The sequence below is a fragment of the Maniola hyperantus genome, chromosome 10 (genome assembly GCF_902806685.2).
Source record: "Maniola hyperantus chromosome 10, iAphHyp1.2, whole genome shotgun sequence".
NCBI classification, from domain to species: domain Eukaryota; kingdom Metazoa; phylum Arthropoda; class Insecta; order Lepidoptera; family Nymphalidae; genus Maniola; species Maniola hyperantus.
The window spans coordinates 10,942,658-10,965,017 of NC_048545.1; the positions used below are offsets into that span (position 1 = coordinate 10,942,658).

A 22,360-nucleotide genomic window follows, 5' to 3' on the forward strand; every position below is an offset into this window, starting at 1 on the left:
AAATAAAAATCTTTTTTAGAATGTACAGGTGAAGACCTTTCATATGATACCCCACTTGATATAGTTATCTTACTTCGAAAATTGAAAATACTAATTATTAGTTCATGACCACAATTTAATTTTTTTTGTGTGATGTAACCACAAATTCACGGCTTTCAGTTTTTTCCCCAAATGTCAGCTATAAGACCTACCTACCTGCCAAATTTCATGATTCTACGTCAACGGGAAGTACCCTGTACCTTCTATCTGATTTTTATTTTTTAGGGTTCCGTAGAACCCTAAAAAATAAAAAGTGTGTGTCGCCAGCGTGTTAGCACAGGGCAGTGTCAGTAGCCATGCCATTACATTGCGGGCGACGATAAATTACATGGCAGTGAGTGTCGTTTTATTACCTAGATTGGTGATACGAGTCTGTTGCACTTTAATCGAATATCTTCGACTAAAACTGAAATGTTCTTGAATGCGTATTTTAACGATATTGTTATGTTAATAAATTCAAATTAAACTCCCCACATGGTAATTTATCTGATTAGGTCAAAAAACGTCCCGTTGACCGTTTTAACTGCGACGTTATGGCTGTTATTTCAGCGGTTTTTAATGCGCGTCGTTGTAAAAATGGTGACGACTTTGAAACAACGTAAAATAAAACAATAAAACATCCCTCGGACAGTTTTAAGTCCACTAACGCCGCCGTAAATTTAGTCGCAGTAAAATACAGAAGGTAGTTTTGCGTTCTAAAACCGACCGCAACACAATATAATATTAACAGTGGCTTTAAAAAATGTACTTAATTTATGTGCAAAAATAATATGGAACCAACTTCCATCAGCGGTGTTTCATCGGGTTATTGTGGATGCATCAATTCTATTCTAACTGACGCTGGCCATACAAGTTGTCTTGCCATACACACTGATAGCTATGCACCACCAGCACCACCTTCAGGTTTAAGTTTACTGGACGCTGCTTCAAGTCCGCTGCAAACTTGATCGTGTATAGCCAGCATAAAAGATTTTGGAATGCCACTGCAATGTGACATTATAATCAACCTATTATCGGCTCACTACTGAACACGAGTCTTCCTCTCAGAATGAGAGGCAGACTTTACGGCACAGTCCTCCACATTTTCCTGAATTGGCAAGCTTCATACACCTTTGAAAACATTATGAACAACTCTTAGGCATTTATCATCATCATCATCATCATCATCATCATCATCATCATCATTTTTAACTGCTAACGTTCACTGCTGTTTTAGGGACTTCCACACACACACCTTGCACCCCCTGAATCCAGCGGCGTCATCTATCCACCTAGTCCTAGTGGGAGGTATTCCAAGGCTGTGCGTTCCGGCGTGAGGTCGCCATTCTAGCACATTGGGAGCCCAACGTTTATCAGTTTTTTGAACTATGTGTCCTGCCCTTTGCCACTTCAGCTTCGCAACCCTATGTCGATCACTCTGGTTCTCCTACAAATCGGGACCCGACCCCTGGACTCCCGAGGAGCCCAAAGTTTAACCAAGTGTTTCACTGCCTCTACGCTACCGCTTCTGCAAAATACATCACATCACAGTCAAATAAATAAAAACAAACCACGTCTAATATTTTAGGGAAGTGTATTTTTTACCCAGCTCCGCAACGGTATGAGAGCAATAAATTCTAGTCTGTGACAGTTATAGATGACAGCGTAATTACACGACTCACCAGGCATTCTAATTGAAACCAAAAAACTGCGCCACAGATAAGCGGTAGCGGTAGAGCAGTCGACAGTATACGCACAGTTCATGGCAGTTTTGAAACTTGTTAATCAATAAGAATTATTATTTCCTACAAATAATTTAAAAATTATAAAAGCTGTGATAGCCTAGTGGTTAGGACGTCCGCCTTCTAATCGGAGGTCGGGGGTTCGATACCGGGTACGCACCTCAAACTTTTCGGAGTTTTGTGCGTAATTAATTAAATATTACTTGCTTTAACGGTGAAGGAAAACATCGTGAGGAAACCTGCATGCCTGAGAGTTCTCCATAATGTTCTTAATGGTGTGTGAAGTCTACTAATCCGCACATGGCCAGCGTGGAAGACTATGGCCAAACCCCTTCTCATTCTGAGAGGAGACCCGTGCTCTGTAGTGAGCCGGTGATGTGTTGATGATTATTTCCTACATCCATGCTTGTAACAAAACGTCGAGGCGTCATCGAGGATTCAGCTAGGTACACTGGCAGGCGTCAAATGTAGGTAGGCTAGGAAGGCTAGTCGCTAGGAAACGACTGTGTATCTTTCATTTCCCGCTTGGAATTAGTAAGTACCTACTTCGCAATTATTTAGGGGTGATTTTACGTTACCCTTAGCCTAATTATTTGAAAATGAAAATTTCAGAGATGTCGATTCAGGATCAAACCGAGTGTTTTTTCACTCTAGTTCACTCTGGTATAACCATCGCTATCTTTTAATATGACGATCGTATACTTAGCATGACGCATGCTCAGATCATCATCGTCGTCAACAGATAGAAATCCACTGCTGGACATAGATCTCTTTTAGGGATTTTGACATTCCACTTTCTTACGCCGCCTGAATCCAGCGGTTCACAGAGATTCGTTCGATGTCATCTGTCCGTGTCAACCTAGTGTGGAGTCTTTTTGGGAGCCCAACATCCATCGGTTTTTCGAACTATATGCTCTGCCCATTGCCACTTCATCTTCGCAACCCGTTGACATCCCAATCTCCTCATTTCTGATTTGATCACGAAGAGAAACTCCAACATTAGCTCTGCTCTCTCCATCACAACATCAACGGTGCAAGCGTTGATTAGTGTTGACTTTTAAACTTCATGTTATTTCTGACTTTCATTCCATTTCAATATTCATTTCAGTCTGAATATACGAAAGGTTTCATTATGATACAAAACATTGAATCAGCTGAATGACGTGCGAATTTAATTACGAAATGAAATTGTATTCATTTCAAAATTAAATTTGAAAGTTAAACAGCTTTCTTTTATGTTTACCTCCTGCATATCTGTGTGAAATGTGAATACATATAATATCTTACTATAGAACATCACCGTCATGATTAACTCATCGCTGGCTCACTACTAAGAATGGGTCTCCTCTCAGAATGAGACCGGGTTGACTGTAGTCCACCACGCTAACACAATTTAGACATAGAAATAGAATAAAATAGAATAAATAAATGAACAGCTATTAGTTTATGAGAAATGTTTTTAAACCTAACTTGTATCAAAATCAGTCTAATATAATGCCGATGCTTTCTACTTATTTATTAAAAGTAAGCACCTAAAAAGCATATAGTACAATCGAAGATTACGTAAATGATAAAAAAATTGTAAATTGAACATTTGAAAAGAGCAACCGCCCAGTTTCTTGCTGGCTATTCTCGGTAGGAACGGCATTCCGAACCAGTGGTAAATATTTCGACTATTCAAAAGCACTTGTAAAAGTAATTGAATAAAAATATTTTCTATTCTATTGTATTCTTTCATGACCAGAATTTTATGATATACATATAAATAAATGTGTTTATTTATATATCATGAAAATAGCAAACAGTTTGATTAGAACACACAGAACCATCTAATCAAACCCGCACGTGTGGCATAGAGAACTCTGCAATCAAAAATTCTGGCCTCGTAAAAAATTCTGAAACGAGCCCTGTTTCGTTTGCGAGTATACACGACTGAAATTGGTATAACTTTAAAATTGACCATTCTAACAAAATTTGATTCTAACCGGGAAAATAATCAGGTTTAACAAAAACAGTTCTACCACAGTCATGCTACAGGATTTTCTGAAACGATCTACGAAAAAAACTAAATAAAGTTTAAAAGTAAAAACCGACGACTGCTTTGTAGATTTATTGGACGTGTAGAACTCTATGAAGCCAACTCAAATACTTACTCGTTCCGAAAGACTTGTTCAATTTTCATACCAAACAATAACACTTCAATATATTATTTGAAGTCTAAAAAAATAGTTATACTCAGAATAGTTTGCGAATTCTGTGCGCTTGTACTTGCTAGAAGTAAATACGTGTATTGACTTTAATAACAAAATTTATAATAACATGTTTAAAGGTATATTAAATGGGTGAGGTCTCTGTAGCCGGTGAAAATTAATCAACCTTAATTGGTAACAGAGCTAACAGACTAATACTATTGAATTAAATGTATTAGGCTCGTCTAACTTCTGTTATATCGTTTAATGTAAGAAACTTTGGATTTTAGGTAGGTATTGAAGTGAATTTGTAAAATCGTAATACAGACATTTTCAATTTGTAAAGAATCAAATACTAGATCTTTTTTGCGGTTTTACAAAAACATATAAAATATGTCTTTTTTCTATCTGATAAACTTAAATAAATATTAGGTAAGTAAGTCAACACACATTTTACCCATAAAGGTTTCAATATTATTTATGTTCGGTAGTGAGGTAGAAAGAGGTAGTAGGTAGGTATAATACTTAACACTTAAGTAAATTAGATTAAAACGTAGGTACCATTAGCCGAGGGGCTTTTAAGGAGATTATTTTTAATTTTGTGATATAATAATTTTAACTGATTCCCTTAAAATTTTCAGCTGATAAATGGTATGCTGGAAATGCGATAAGTTAAATAAATTAAAATTTACCTTTTAGGTATCTGTAAAATAAAATGAAGTATAATTTGTTTATTTGTTAACCCTTTTTAAAAGTTCTTCTCGTTTTCATTTTGTAGACGTAGTAAACATAATATAATAATATTTTAAGAGCTTTTAAATTAGATACAGACCTTTATATTATTATTATCATAATAATATTATCTGGGTTCTTAAAGTCGATATTAACCCTTTATACTATCGTACTGGAACCAGATGAATCGGAACTTTTACGAATAGGTCAGCTTTTAATTGCGACCGAAGATTCTTTCATAAACAACGATAAAATTAATATTATTATAAATGCTAAAGTGTTCTCTGTCTGTCTGTTAGTTTTTCACAGCCTATCTGTGTACCTTTTTGCCCCGGAAAATAAAAGAGTTCCCACGGGATTCTTAAAAAACCTAAAACCACGGGCACGAAGCGATTTATTTGGGACAGAGATAACTTGCATCCTGAAGAAAACCATGCACTATTTTTATCGCAAAAAAAAAACAAAGACTTCCCACGGAATTTTTAAAAAGCTAAATCCACGTGGATGAAGTGGGGGGAATCATCTTGTAAGTTCATAAAATCAACAACGGGAACAACAAAAATATTTATCATTTCGTCTTTCTAGATTCAGTATCGAATAACACCAATAGCCAATAAATTGGTTTGGAGAGATTTCCATCTATTTAGCAGTCTTGCCATCCACACATTTCGCGCTCGATTTCTGTGAGTCTCCGAGACTTTTAGAGTTGTTTTATTACACTTTCAGGCCATCAGTTACGCTCGTTTTCAGATACGTTGTTTTCGACAAAGGCCTAAGAGCATTAAGTAAATGTAGTTTGCAAGAGTATCGAACTTGGAAGCGTCGCGGTTATATCGTTGAATTGTTTGGGGCGATTTGTTTTTGGGGCAACTTTGTTTATTTATTCGAAAGAAAATGTGTACTCACGGGACAAAACCCGGATCTTAAGCTTACAAGTGGACGTAGATCCAACGTCTAAAGGCTTTATGAGAGAATTGATCTAAACTGAAACTCATAGATAAAATGACTGGGATCTCAGCTTTCAGAAAATCATTGTACGGAACGATGATTCCCAGTGAATATGGAGAGAGAAGGGAGAGATAATTGGCACTAAATTATTTACTTAGACTTACTATCTGGTTTATAGGATAAAAAAAGACGCCTGCCTTTATATCTCGTATACCTCACCTTTTTGATATACCCCTAAACTAGTCGACGATAGATAGTACTAGCAAAAACGTTGTAAAGTGCCCTTAGCGACATTTCCTATAACCATATAAGTGATAATAACCATTGTTACCATGGATATTAGAATACCTCAGGATAGTTATCATTAGAATACTTTTTAACACGCAAAGCACAAGGCTAACATAGTATAATATTGCCCCAACTAGATCTCACTGCTGTCCAGTGGCTAAGGCATAACTAATTGAACTTATTTACACCGTCAAAAAGCAAAGAACATCTTTTGGTCGTTATTTTAGGTCTATAGGTTTATTGAAGTCTCTTCAATAAACTTTCAACTAAGTACTATGATAATAAATTTATATCTTATATAAATTTCGCATTTATATATATACTTAATATTATAAATGCGAAAGTGTGTCTGTCTGTCTGGCTGTCTGCTAGCCTTTCACGGCCCAAGAGTTTAACCGATTTCGATGAAATTTGGTATAGAGTTAGTTTACATCCCGGGGAAGGACATAGACTTTATGCCGGAAAATCAAAGAATTCCCACGGGATTTAAAAAAAATCTAAATCCACGAGAACGAAGTAACGGGCATCATCTTGTAACCTATAATTAATTATAGTTGTGGAAAGGTTTCGTCTTCCATTTTGAAAATTTATTTTTAATCACTGAAGTAATTTTACACGTTGTTCATGGAATATTTATGTAACAAAGCTTCGAAAACGATAAATGGAAGACAGATACGAAAAACGTGCCAGTTACTTCTTTTTTTAAATCCAAAATAGGTGTATGGAGTGTGCCAGCACTTTATAGCAAATTATAGTCACACAAGAAGCGAGGCCGGAGCTTTGTGTTCGGAGTTTTTTGTGACTTTTATTGCTCAGAAACAGCGGTATCTGTATTCCGGCTTGTTTAATAAAGTGTTCTTTGTCCGGACTTAATTTAACGGTGTCCGGAATTTGTAAGTGAATTTTTTGCGAGCTTGTTTTAAGAGTGAAACTTCGTGCATTGTAATGTTTTATTATTTGACTAGCTGATCCGCCCGGGCTTCACTCAGATGGAATTTAGAAAACCGGCCAAGTGCGAGTCAGACTCGCGTACCGAGGATTCCGTACTATAGTCGTAATATTAACTTTATTTTTAGCCATATTTCTATGAGTGCCTTTTATATTATGGAGTTTGTTACTTTTTATTTTTGGGTTTGGACTATTTATAAGTTTATTATTTCAAAAGCTAAAAAGGCTAATACAGGTGGAGAACAGAAGGAAAAAGTGTAAATTCACTCAAGTAGACTCGGAGACCATGGTTCGCTCTTTCTTCAAATATAAAGAAGCCAGGGTATCACTACCCATATTATAAATGCGAAAGTGTGTTTGTTTGTTGGGTTATTGGTTTGTCTTTCAAAATCACGACGCAACGGAGCAACGGATCGACGTGATTTTTTTACATGGATATAGTTAATAACCTGGAGAGTAACATAGGCTACTTTTTATCCAGAAAAATCAAAGTTTCCACAGGAATTTTACAAACCTATATCCACGCGAATGAAGTCACGGGCATTAGCTAGTTTTCTATACTTATTTAAGTTAATCCTTCCTAAGTAAATCTTATACCACCGAAAACCCTCGAGGATACATAAAGTGTGGGGCCAAAAGTGACGACGGTCATAAAGCCTTTTGCCGTCATACATTTTTAGGGAGTTATTTTCGTGAGGGAGGCATCTTTTAGTCAGTATTTATTTTGTAGAAATAAGGATCTAAATTCTCGGTTCATTGAAAAAAAAGCAGTTTTTTATATTTTAACAGAGATTTTCCCAAGGTATATTTTAAAATTAATTTAAGTTTTTAACTTCATCATAATCATCATGATCAACCCATCGCCGAACATAGAACCCCCGGTCTCCGATTAAAAGGTGGCCATCCTAACCACTAGGCTATCACAGCTTTTTGTGCTTTATCAAAACGGGTATAGTTTTTAAAATTCCCGTGAGGATTTTCCAGGATAAAATAAAGTGGAATGTTAGCTATTGATGTACCTACCAAATAGATGACGCCTATAAAGTCTACTTTATAGTTTAAATAGCGGTGTAGTAAAAGCCACTTTACAAGCAAAGATTTTATAAAATATTTTCTTTACAGCTGCACGGGAGGCGACTACATCAAGGTTTACTCAGAAGGTGGAGTCCACGGTCCTGGGCCTCCTGGGATCAACGAGTACACCTCCTGGTCCAGGATCCTCTGCGGGAACAGAGCTGATGCTCCTCCAGCGTTATACTCCCATGGACCAGTGATGGTATTAGAGTTGAAGAGTGGAGAGAAACCGTCAAATGCGTCGGGTTTCATCGGAACATACAGGTTTATAGATGGGCGTGAGTACTGAATTTTTAAAATCATTAATGGCTTATGGTTATACTTAGTCGGAATGAAAACACTATGAAAATATACCTACGGCATCGGTGACACACATTTGACGCGGTGGACTTGAACCTGTTATTTTTAAATAAAAATAGCGAGCAAACGAGCAGGCGGGTCACCTAATGTTAAGTGATCATCACCGCCCATGAACATTTGCAGCACCAGAGGAACCGCCAATGCGTTGCCGCTTGCCAGCCTTTCAGGAATTTGTTCCGTTGCGACGTGATTGAAGAACAAACCAACAAACCAACAAAGCAACAAACCAATAAACCAACAAACCATCAAACAAACACATTTTCGCATTTAATCGGTAGTGACGATGATTGATCAATATTAACCTAATATAACTTTCTAGGTAATTTCGAAACGGACGGTGTGAAGGTTATGGACTCGCAGTGCGACTACGTGTTTGCATCACAAACTGACAGGCCAACTCATGGCAGGCTCTACAGTCCCAGATACCCTTCCAGCTATCCCAGCAATGTACGCTGCAATTATCATTTTAACGCAAGGTAGGTAGTTCTCATAATATTTCCTTAGACAGAATCAAATAATCCCCGCGAGTTTGGCCGGATCAATTGAGGTTTTAAAAAATCCCGTGGGAATGCTTTGATTTTTCAGGTTAAAAGTATACTATGTCCATCCCAAGATCTGAACGGTTGAACCGTGAAAGGAAACAACAAATAACACACTTCCAGGGTTCCACTGTGAAATTAGGCTCAAGTTATAGATTATTAAGTCCATTTTGTATAACCAACGTACTCACGTTTCGTCAATTTGACACTTTTTTATGTAAATGGGTACACTTTGACATTCACATTACATTTTTGCGACTAAAAATTCAAAGAGCGCGTGGATTTCAGTTTATTTATGTAAATAAACGCAGCGAGGCTCACATTAATTTCCACGTTCATAACATTTGGTTAGAATCATGCCCCGTAGCTAAATTGGATGCATCAGGCGTGCTTAATTATTATAAACCGCGTAAAACAGACGCTAATTTTGGAAAACTTGTTTTATGTTTGCGTTAGTATAAGATACTAACGGATACCCGGCGTGTGCTACTACGCCAAAAAGAAATGTGCCCCATGCATTATTTTAGTGGTCTATAACCATCTTCCCATGATTGCCTTTCCAATGAAACTAGTTTGGAGCAGACCGGTTGAATGATTTCAAAGTCTGTAGCGGTCATAGGTTGAAATATTTTAAGTGTTTTAAATATCTACCACGTTAGTTTTAGAATACGCAAAAACCGAAACGCGTGTCGAATATTTTTACATGGAGAATAAATATACAAAATTTCAAAAATATTTTATGAAAATTTACGAAGTTATAAGCTTGTTGTGTTGAGTGAGTCGTTGTCTCGCAAAAACATAGTCACCCCAAGCAAGCAGCTGTGAGCGAACGGGACGGCTGGCGTCGATCATTCGCGCTCCCGCTTGCGCTGCTTGAATCAGCTGGTGCATGCGGTCATTCAACTAGGTGTTCAAACTTGCAGGATTGTAAAGTATTTATTGATCAAAATATATAACCCGTTGTAAAAATGATAGCAATCGATTCTGTTACTGACTCTGACCAAACTACTTTCAGGTTTTGCGTATATTAAATTGACGTTGTATATATTAGGATTCTTTTGAAAGGATAGTTGCACAATGCAATCGCAATGCAATCCCAATCCATCAGCCTGTATGCGTCTACTATTGGACTTTATTAATAAGATGTATTATATCCATACTATATGTCTGTCCGTATATCTGTCTGTTTGTCTGCTAGCTTTTCACGGCCCAACATTTTAACCGATTATGATGAAATTACACCCCGGGAAAGCACATAGGCTTCTTTTTATACCGGAAAATCAAAGATTTCCCTCGGGATTTTTAAAAACCTTAATCCAGGTGTACGAAGTCGCGAGCATCATCTAATTATTTATGATAAGGAACATTAAGTAAAATAGTATTTAAAAAAATATTAAGTATTATACGTTTTGCTACAGTATTGCTACAGTATTGGATATATCAGTTTATTTATTTAAATAAACGGAACGTGGAACGAGGAGCGCAACCAGATTAAACATATTCATAACATTTGGTCAGAATTATACTCGGTAGCTAAATTGGATGCATCAGCCGAGCTTAATAATATTGTAAATTAGATTTGTTCCTCAACTTAACATTTGAAATAGAGACTAATTTTAGTAGATTTTAGTGCAAATTTTAGAAACGAATAATAAATAAGTAGTAATAAAATAGGTACTAAAAATAAACCGCATTCTTATCAACATTATCTTGAACACAAAACACTGAAAGCTAGATAGTTCCATGTTGTTGAAATACACATTGACGAGTTGTTCATATAAAAAAACGGCCAAGTGTGAGTCAGACTCGCGCACCGAGGGTTCCGTACTTGGGTATTTTTCTCGATATTTTTCACGATAAATCAAAAATTATTATGCAAAAAAATTAATAAAAATCTGTCTTAGAATATACAGGTAAAGCCCTTTCATGTGATACCCCACTTGGTATAGTTATCTTGTAAAAACTTTGAAAGTCGAAAGCTGACATACGCATTTTCAGTACCTATTGTAAATGCGTGAGTAGAGATTATGACGTCAGCGCCTATCACTACTGACGTTATCAGCATTTCTTCGATGCGCCTAATGCTGCCAACTCTTGCTGCTTTCATACGTATTTTAAGTATGGTGAAATGCGTGAGTAGAGATTATGACGTCAGCGCCGATGACTACTAGCATTTATTTGATGCTCCCGCGATGCTGCCGACTCTTGCAACCGTCACACGCATTTTTAGTATTGAAAAAATCTTGTGGTTCTGTCGTTTTTTGCGCTTCTTTCATTTTTAACCGACTTCAAAAAAAGGAAGAAGTTCTCAATTCGTCGGAATCTTTTTTTTTTTTTTATGTATGCTCCCCGATTACTCGAAGACGCCTGGACCGATTTTGAAAATTCTTTTTTTGTTTGAAAGGGTATACTTCAAAGTTGGTCCCATTTAAATTTGGTGAAGATCTGATGAACATCTTCGAAGATAGATAATGGAACTCCTCAACGGATAAGAGTAAATTGCTCGCGATCAGTGTAATAGCTTAGTAAACAGTAGATTTTTAACGAGGCATAGCATATTTTAATACCATGGGGCCACTAAAAATTGTGAAATAATTTTTTTTTCCAAAAAAAATAAAAACCGACTTCGATACACAAACACTAAAAATTTCAAAATAATTTAATTTATTACCGAATATATTATGTATACAAGAGTTGATATAGTTCTATAATAATATTTTTTGGGGTCGGTGCCAATGAGGTGCCATTGTGGAGTCTCATAAAAATTCGAAGTCTAGACGATTCGCGCAGCTGAAGCTAATTGGCACCGGCACCAAAAAATATTATTATGAAACTATATCAACTCTTGTATACATAATATATTCGGTACTAAATTAAATTATTTTTCAATTTTTAGTGTTTGTGTATCGAAGTCGGTTTTTATTATTTTTGGAAAAAAAATTATTTGACCTAAATTGTATCACCTTAACTCAGACCTCAGACAGTTTAGGTTTTATATATAAATCCTTGTCTTTTGTTACAGAAAACACGAAAGGATCAAATTAGTGTTTGAAGAATTATATTTACAGAAAGGAGATGAGAGGTACTTTTTTCGTTTATTTTATCAAAGAAAAAATAATAATGACAGATTAATCCACTATAACTTAATAGTTGTTTTTTTGTGTACACGGTTTTATTTAATTAGGTACACAAATACATACCTACTTGCTTATTTCTTTCTGTTTTGTGTATATGTTCCATTCGAGTAAGTGTTTCTTGTCAATTAATGTTGGGATTTTGCATCACCATACTAATTTATATTTTTGACGTAACTCCTGTGCTACGTCTGTAGGATGGAAGATGGAAGTTGTTCGCTAGGCGTGCTTTTATTCCTTAATGCAGTTTTAAGAAAACGTGCTCCTAACTTTCAAAGTAATAATCCAGAGCTTGTAGATGGAAATTAACAAACTATTGGAATTAATCATATTAGGTAAAATTGTTAAGTATGTAACAATTAAAACATAAAGACATATAGGTATAAGTACTAACAGTTCGAAATTTTAGAGGTGAAAAATTCAAAATTTAGTAAAGGCTAGTCACACATTTTTTGTATGCGATACAGTTAAAAATAATGTTGCTTACAACTTCAAACTCCTATAAAAGAAAAACTGTTTATTTTGCACTCTCACGCGATCATTTATTCAACACTCACTACATTACCATATTTACATTTCACTGTTTCTTTGTCGATCGGAAGATCGGGAGAGTGAGTTACATCTTTATTTTCTTTACAAAATGTAATGCGGATGGATCAATGGTAACTTTGAAATTATCTTAACCCTTTTGAGTTACAGACTCTTTTTTAACTAGATAATTTATTAATTCAACAACTCGAAAATGATCCATTTAAAATTTTCGCATAATTTCAGGTTCCATTTTTAAGTATTTTGTGTAATCGTGTTGAATGAGAGAATTATTATCTTATTATTAAACTAGCTTATGCCCGCGATATCGTCCGCGTGGACTACACCAATTTCAAACCCCTATTTCACAGGCAGGGTTAATTTTTCAAAAATCCTTTCCTAGCGGATGTCTACGTCATAATATTTATCTGCATGCCAAATCAGCCCGATCCGTCCAGTAGTTTGAGCTGTGCGTTGATAGATCAGTCAGTCAGTCACCTTTTCCTTTTACATATTTAGATTAGAAAGAAAATGCAGAACTGCAACTAGTTTGAAATAGTTTTACCTAATTACAAATCAGTTGGTATACTATTATAATACGAGTAGGCAGGTACCTAAGCATAATACTTTTCCTTTCCTTGGTTGACTTAATAGATCAACAAATCGTTGAAACCTCGGAGAAACGCGTAATTGTGACGCCCGGCGCTTTGGACCTTTTTGAGTTTTTCATTCGTAATAATTATTTTCATTGTCAATTATTCGCGGTACTAGGCCGCCTAAAGTGCTCCTCTAATGCATTTCAGCGAGAATTACTTGTTTAGGTACCAAGGAAAAATAGATTATTAGGTGCAAACTACAAACCCTATTATTATTGTACTCCAATAAACAGATTTAGGTTTAATATTTCAATTTGCCGAGCGTGACACTGAGTATTTGCCATGATTTAAGAAAAATAGCAATAATAATTTTTCGTTTTAGGGGATATTTAGGTACCTACTACTAAACACCCGATATTCCTGATTAATTCACTTATTTTTGAATTATGAAAAATTGGATTTTACTTAGGGACTTTAAAATACAGGTTTCACGAAGTTCATCCTTTATTATTTTTTACAGTTGCCTAAATCGTGCTGATATCATAAAAGTGTTTGATGGAAGAATCTCTACGGCTCCTGTCATTGCAATGCTTTGCAATGAAATTGTAGGTGAGAAAATTGAGATAATTTATTGTGTTACATTTACTTAATTACTAGCCGATGCCCGCGACTTCGTTCGCGTGGAATTAGGTTTTTAATAATCCCGTGGGAACTCTTTTATTTTCCGGGATAAAAAGTAGCCTATGTCACTCTCCACATATTTATCTATACCCATGCAAAAAATCACGTCATTCCGTTGCACCGTTGCGACGTGATTGAAGGACAAAGGTGCTAGAATGGCAACCTCGCACCGGAAAGCGCAGCGTTGGAAGACCCCCCACCTGGACAGCCGACATCAAACGAGTCGCAGGGAGCCGCTGGATTCAAACGACGCAAGACCGTAACGTGTGTCCCTACAAGAGACCTATGTTCAGCAGTGGACATCTATCGGTGATTTATGTTGTTGATGATGATAATGATGTTAAATTATGACTACATAATATAAATACGTAGATAGATAAATAGAAGTACTGTATTGCATACAAAATATTAGATAAACAAGACAAAAAACAAAGAAACTAAAAACTAAGAAATAATTGTATGCAAAGGCACGCATTACTACAAAAATACATCTTGTACTTTCATCAGCATGCATACTTCTCTTTATGAATTTGAAAATTTGTTTAACGCATGATGATTTTTATTTAGTACATAAATATTATGTGTTCTGTGTTTATATTAATTTTCAAATTCAAATATTAATTCAAAATACAAAGGTTGTTTATGTTAGGTACCTATTGTATGTTTTCCTCATACCTTTTCAATCGCGATACCCGGTTTTGTTGCGAAGTAAATATTTACGTATTCCAAATGTAAATATTGATATAGGTTAGTAGGTAACCCTTTTTCATATCCCTGTACAAGTTTCAGGAACCCGACCACCTTCGAATAGGTTGTCTTGTTTATAATTGGGTTTTATTCGCCTTTTTGTTATGTACCGCACAAACTGTTTCCAAAAAAAAATGAGTAGGTACTGTATCATAGAATTCAGAAAACGTACAGAAATGGTGAGCTTGTCTTTGCTAACATAACTAGTGAAACAGCAAAGTTATTGTAAAAATAGACGTGTTTGCTTAGCAGTAGAGTTTCATTTACGTTCGCGTGTACGTAATTACCTTTTGATCTTGCCATGCCCTTTAATAAGGAATATTAAATGAGTTAACAGTCATTGTAGATCGTTGTGAAGTTCGATGCATACACGAAATGCAGGGGAACCAACGCGCAACGTCTTTTACATAACCAAACTGATCTTTATTTAACTGTTCGAATCATTATAATGGAAACAAAACATAAATTAGAGACGTATGGTCCAAAAGTAAATAAAGCTTAATTTTATTTGTTATCAAAAAAGCACTATGCCTTGACTCCACTCCATTCAATGGCTATGTGTTGGTGGTTGCAAGTTACAACTTATTTTTGAAAGTATTTAACCTTAGTATTTTCTTTTAGGTTACGAAATTCTATCAACGGGACCAGACCTTTTGGTTCAATTCACTGCAAACTCCGACACGCCGGGACAGGGGTTTAAAGCAAGTTACCAATTTCTAATGGAGGATAACTCTAGCGCAGGTTTAGTAAGCATTTTCCGTTATGTTTGTTTGTCTTTCGTAACTAGAAAACTGCTTTACAAAAGCTGAAAGTTTCTATTATTTGGTTTCATTGGTTTCCTTCGAGACTAGTGAATCCACCACGGATCATCGAGCAATCCTTGTTTGCAATCAATGCCTACTTAGGTAACACAGAAATACCACCTTAGATAACCATCTTTTATCTTTCTCAAAATTTGCACGATCTCTAGGATCGATAATAGCTACTTACAATGATATTAATTTCGTTTACTCGACTGCGGCAAAGTCCAAAGGAGGGTTATGTTTTTAACCTCTGTATGCTATTCCTATGTCCGCTCGTAACTACTCAAACTTCAAAGACTTCACCATATTATGTAAAAGCCTGTTAATAAAAGATTTAAAAAAAACATTATATTCTTGATGGCGCGAGGTAAATACTTAAAAAAATTTACTGCAGATTTTATGCGTTTTAATGTGCGGGCTAAAAAAATGCATTGTAAATGGTAGTTGGGGTTTTATTTGAAAACTTTTAAATCTCTTGTATAATAATCATAAATTTATTTTTAGGTCTCGAAAGTAATAAGAAATCAAGTATAGGAGAAACAACATCTGCTATGGGACCCGCCGTCAGCGCTGCAAGTAAGTTCTAGAAAATTTACACCTGTAAGTTTAACTCAGGTAAGTAGCTTACGTAATTGTTTGACTACGTCATTTAATTACATAAGCTACATAGGTATAAGAGTGTTTACATTAGTAAAGTCGTAAGTTAATAAGGTATGCTATTTACGCGAGTAAAACTTACAGGTGTATCCGTGGCCTTAATAGTAGTGCAATCAGAAAGTACAACATACAAATTTCCAAATTGCTTCCGCCAGGAATCAAACTCAGGTTCCACCCGCCCTCATGAGCATAAGTCTCAAATAGGGATTTCCACACGCCACAGTCTAGCACCGCCTTAATCTAGTCGTGAGTCCACCTAAGGGATGGTCTGCCCATGCTGAGCTTTTTAGTGAAAAGTCACCATTTCAGTACCTTGGGACTTCAAGTTACCTTTTTTCTTACATGTTTTTATCTAGTATTCACTTTCACTAGCCCATTTTACCCTTCAAATATAATCAGGTGTCTTTAACCTTCCATCCGTTTTAGCGTGGTCCTGCAATCAAGTATTCAGGTGCGATAAGAGCTGGAGTGGGAAATTGATCTCTTCTTTATACCTTTCTAACGCAATGCTATTAGTGAACTGACTGTCTGACATTATCGACGCAACGCCTATATTGAAAACAGATTTAACTTTGGTAAACCGACTTTCTAGGACATACGACATCAAACAAGTTACAGGAGCCACTGAATTCAAATATTGTAAGACCGTGGTATGTGGAAGTCCTTAAAGAGCTCTATGCCCAGCTGTGGACGTCTGTCGGTTGATGACGACGGCTCACCACTGCGTTAGGGAGCTGTTGTCTCTAACTATTTACTTACATATTTTTATGTACTTATAATACATTCACTAACCTACTTTACCCTCCACATAACTCAATAATAACACTAAGGACACGCTCATAAAATATAATCCGGCGTCTTTAACCGCCCATCCGTTTCAGCGTCGTCCTGCGATCAAGTATTCAGGTGCGATAAGGACCGGAGTGGGAAATTGATCTGTTCTTTATACCCCTCTAACGCAGTGCTATTAGTGAAATGACTGACTGACAGTATCAACGCAGCCCCTTTTTAACCGACTTCCAAGGTCGTTCTCAATTCGGCTCGTTTTTTTATTTTATTTTTATGTATGTACACCGATTTTTTCGACGTTCCTGTACCGATTTGCAATTATTTTTTTAATCAACAGAGGATGTTTCCGTGGAGGTCCCATTAAAGTTCCACACCTGAATCCTGATGCTGCAGGGTTACTGCCCTTTTGCCCTGCAGGGGTATTGTTAAAAAATTTTACGAGACATTTCACCGCGATTTTATGCGCAACGGATCAGCCTGGCTATCCGTATTTGTATTTATATCGTATTGGTATAGTTATTAGATAAGATAGATAGATTTTCAATAAAAAACACAACGTTTTAGATATAATATTAAATATAGTGCGCTATATTATGGAGCAGAAGAGTGACAAACTAAGTACAATGTTGTCAATGCTAGTCATATTTTTACTAGGCATACGCCTTATTAGTGAAATTCTGTTTCCAGCTAGACAAGCTGATCTGGTTCACTTTCAAGGATACCTACTTGACTCTAGAAACTATTGGTCAAAAACTTGAAAACTCTGTGCAGTACCCACTTCTGGAGATTAGGGGCTTCCAAAACAGACGTGGCGTCATTACCTTGACATATATATAGAATAGAGGTATTACCTTAGGTAACGTTAATAAAGTTAATCCTGTTCCAGCGTCATCCTGCGATCAAGTATTCAGGTCCGATAAGAGCCGTAACGGGAAATTGATCTCTCCTTTGTACCCGTCGCCGTACCCTCCCAACACGCAATGTCATTATGACTTTCTGGCGCGAGGGAGGGAGCGAGTGCGATTAGTGTTCGAGGACTTCAGCCTGCAGAGGGTCACGGGCAGCATTATCGAGTGAGTTGTCAACACTTTGTTTTTTGGTACACGCATGACTGTAATATTAATTTTTTGTATTTTTATAATTTTTATAGTGTTTAACTTAAACTTTAAGGATATTTCTAAATAATTTTTGATATGTATTTAAAATTATTTATTAATTTTTTGGCTCTACACTCGTGTGTGATTTTTTTTATTCTGATACAAGTTATAGCCCTTAACTGCGATCTCACTTCTGTAAGTGATGATGCAGTCCAAGATGGAAGCGGGCAAACCTGGAAGGGGTGTGGCAGTTTTATTAAACCCATGCCGTTTGATCGGTTTCTACGTGGTATCGTACCGGAACGCTAAAATGCTTGGCGGCACGGCTTTGGCCATCAGACCAAATACGAATTTGTTCAATAGATAACTTATACCACTAAAACTTGTATGGGACCGAAGGAAGGCTTCGATGTACGTAACACAAGTTTTCTAGAACGAGTGCTAAAGCACTATTTTAGGCCTTAAAATACACTCCTTTTTCTTTGTTAACTGAAACCGACCAAGTGCGAGTCAGACTCGCGCACTGAGGGTTCCGTAATAGAGTCGTATTTTTTCGAGATTTTAAAACACTAAATTAATTAATTAATTTTAAGAAATAAAAAACTGTTTTAGAATATGCAAGTACAGCCCTTTCATATGATACTCCATTTGGTATAGTTATCTAATTTCGAAAATTGAAATTTTCTGTGAAATCACAAAATTCTCAGTTATCGGATTTATTCCTTTACTTGTGCTATAAGACCTACTTACTTACCAAATTTCAAGATTCTAGGTCAACTGAAAGTACCCTATAGGTTTTCTTGACAGACACGACGGACAGACAGACAGACAATGAAGTGATTCTATAAGGATTCCTTTTTTCCTTTAAACCCTAAAAAAGCATCGACATAATATCTAAAAAAAAGGTCCTAATCAACTTTGACTAACGAATATCGTCCAGAGGCATTTCACCTGTACCCGTAGTACAAGATTTTACGTCTCACCAAACCAAACCAAATTCGAGAGTCAAAATACTTCCGCGTTACAGTAAACTGGATCTTAGGTACCTTGTTTTAAAGCACAAGTTTGTCTACACTTCTACAGCCAGCGCTCCAAGCGGAAACATTGCGAAATTAAAATCAGTGGCATTGAATATTTGACTTCAATTCAAGGCTGTTTAGGTCCATTTTACTGTAACGCGGAAGTATTTCGACTCTCGAATTTGGTTTCGTTTGGTGAGACGTAAAATCTTGTACTACGGGTACTGATGTTATCTGTACCCGGGTTAATAGAACCTTTGAATATATTATAAGTCATAACCATTGCTACAGATTGCATTGAGTCAGTCCCTGAAGCAGAAAATCTATGCATAATCCAATATGATATCTAGATGTACAATATTATATTACATAATGCTTTGATGACCATGATCGATAACAACAGGTTTGTGCAATGTGCATTCCTAAATTGACCAAGAGAGAGTGAATTAAGATCTTAGTTTAATAAGCTTTACTAAACTCCGATGACCGATTAGTCATGTCCAAAGATCACGATCAAAATGAATACCTACAGGAATGATATGTCTTCATAATATTATTGTGATTGTCTTAGCCGCCAATATGTTTTAATTCAAGAATTTTTATTACATTATGTAGTGGTAAAAAAATGTTGAAAATAGTTATGTAAGCATGCAAATGATTTTCTGCAAACTGTTTTCAAAGCTATATTTTCGGTGGTTTTGGTCATGCCTCGTCCTAACGTCAGATAAAATTGCAATTCAACCATAAATCACTACCCATATTATAAATGCGAAAGAGTGTTTGTTTGTTGGTTTATTGGTATGTCCTTCAATCACGTTGGAACGGAGCAACGGATCGATGTGATTTTTTTCACGGGTATAGGTAGAGACCTGGAGAGAAACATTGGCTACTTTTTATCCCGGAAAATCAAAGACTTCCTACGGGAGATTTAAAAACCTCAATCCACGCGAACGAAATCGCGGGCATCAGCTAGTATTGTATATTATTTTGAGCATAAACTAGTAACTAGGAATAGCAAAAAGTTCCTAAAAACGAACCTCATAAACAATTTTGCATGAACAAAAAACAGCTAAACGCATTTTAACGACTTTCGTTTCACCACTAAGCTGCATGCTGCGAGCCAAAATTAAACTTGTTGTAAAACTCATTTTGTGGTTACACGACCATGTGGGGTTTGGACACAACTTAGCGATATGCGGTTATGTGGTTGTATGGATTATCTGTAGTGATAAATCGCATTCGCAGCTGGTGCTAATTGTTGAGCCACAAAAACCGTGTCGAACGATCTTTATGAGTTCACACAAGTTAGCAATGTGCAAAAACTTAATGAAAACTAAGTAAAGGTACGGACAGACGTGCTAAAAAAAAGCGTGCTTTTATGCTTGCTTAATGTTAGCATGCTCATGCAACTGTTCACATTTGCCAGCAATAAGCATGCTTAAATAAACTGTAGAGTTATATGTTGTATGTTGTACTGAGTACATGCTAATAAGCAAACCCTGTTCAGACGCGCTCGGAGCACGCCCCCTTCTACCCGCGCCTCAGGTAGCATGCTCGAAAATCAAACGTCGGTTGATTTTTGAGCATGCTCGAAATAAGCATGCTCATTACATGACACACGTGCTACTAATGAGCACTTGCTCAATAAAAGCATGCTTTCGTGCTAGTAATGAGCACGTCTGTCCGTACCTTTATGCCTGGCATTCGTTGCAATGCTTCTTTTGATATTTGATATAATTTATTCGTTATAAACACATCACAGTTTTACAGACACAAAAATAATTATTACAATATCACATTATTATTATGTGATATTTTAATATAATGAAATAGCAAAAAGGTTAGTCGACATCACAGGAGACCGAAGAGCTGGCAGCTACCTCGGACAAAGAATTAGCCTAGCTATTCAAAGGGGGAACGCTGCCAGTATCTTCGGAACCTTGCCTAAAGGGACTCCTTTTAATAATATATTCTAGTTATAATTTTATATTTTTTAAGGTTTTGGTTTTAGTTAAAATTATTAATTAATTAACTTTTAATTTTAAATTGTTACATAAGTATGTATGTATAATTTAATTTATATATTTGTTATGTGTAGTATTAACAAATAAACTATTATTAAAAACTTTAAACCTTAACACTTGGACATAAAGTATAATAACGATTGCAAAATATTTATATTTATGACCTCTTGTCATTGATGATTCGGAAAAATCAATATAAATTATTATTATGTGTATCTAATCGAAAACCAAATATTGAAACCGTATTAACCGCAAACACTGAGTCGCAGTTCTATCGCCCCTACATTGTAGTAATAGAACTTCATACGTTATAATAAAATGTAATATTTGTATAATCGGGGTTCTGCTTCGATTTCAGCTTTTTGATTACATTAAATGCAAACAAAACACGATTTATCTCTCTTAATTTCCTCCTTTGAATGATATAACGAACAATGTCATATAAATTTTAACCGAGCAATAAATTCATTGACGCCGTCTATCTGTCGAATGCATTGCGGTGAATCCATTTATGCGAATCAAGAGCTTGTGGATTTTTTAAAAGATGCTTGACAAAACTTGAAAGTTTGTTAGGTGGTACTGCGTTAAAATTAAGCCGTGATAATCTAGGAATCCCGGGCAAGCGCCTTAAGCTTTTCATAGTTATGTATGTTTTAAATTTAAAGCAATTGAATATCACTTGATTTAACGGTGAAGGAAAACATCGTGAGTAAACCTTCGTGCCTGAGAGTTTTCTATAATGGTTTAAAAGGTGTGTGAATTCTGCCAATCTGCATTAAGACAGCAAGGAGGATTATGGTTAAACTCTTTTCAAGTTAAAAGTAGAGGATGATGATGAAAGGCAGCCAATCACAAAGACTAGCCAACTACGTTGAAGATATGATAGTAAAAATACGCTTACATAGGTGCATTTTCGGTTCTCTCACTTCATATTACGTTGGAATGAACGACCAGAGAGAGCACGTGCAAGATCAATAGCTTTGTGTTCTCAAATTTACTTCACAAGAAAAAACCAGTCTTAGGTCTGAACAAATCAATTTTTATCAAGCACCCTCTCATAACTTCACGCTGTCTCTCGGGGTACATAACTGCCAGCTATGTGCTTACCTCGCTGGATCCGAACACAATTCATTGTTAAACTTGTTCCCGCGGTCAGTCAAACATCATTTACAATTCTGCCTACTCGTAGCCTGAATGTTCATCAGATAGAACACGTAGCAGTACAACACACTCGATTGCCTATAGAATGTAAGGATTTAACCACAAAATCCTAATTAAGGCATGCCTTTAATACCTGTTATCCGTACTTAATATTATAAATTCGAAAGTGTGTCTGTCTGTCTGTCTGCTAGATTTTCACGGCTCAACCGTTCAACCGATTTTGACGAGATTTGGTACAGGTATAGCTTGCATCCCAGGGAAGGACATAGGCTACTTTTTATCCCGG

General features: G+C 36.2%; 1 protein-coding gene across 1 annotated transcript in view; it reads left to right on the forward strand.

Moving 5' to 3' along the window:
• The window catches only part of LOC117985902 (suppressor of lurcher protein 1-like), a 66,889-nt gene that overhangs the window by 37,811 nt on the left and 6,718 nt on the right, over positions 1 to 22,360 (forward strand). Inside the window, exons 5-11 of the mRNA XM_034972703.2 lie at positions 7,988 to 8,217; positions 8,619 to 8,775; positions 11,861 to 11,920; positions 13,617 to 13,705; positions 15,146 to 15,265; positions 15,832 to 15,903; positions 17,660 to 17,846. Coding sequence (XP_034828594.1) covers positions 7,988 to 8,217; positions 8,619 to 8,775; positions 11,861 to 11,920; positions 13,617 to 13,705; positions 15,146 to 15,265; positions 15,832 to 15,903; positions 17,660 to 17,846 — 915 coding nt within the window. The remainder of the gene's footprint in view (positions 1 to 7,987; positions 8,218 to 8,618; positions 8,776 to 11,860; positions 11,921 to 13,616; positions 13,706 to 15,145; positions 15,266 to 15,831; positions 15,904 to 17,659; positions 17,847 to 22,360) is intronic.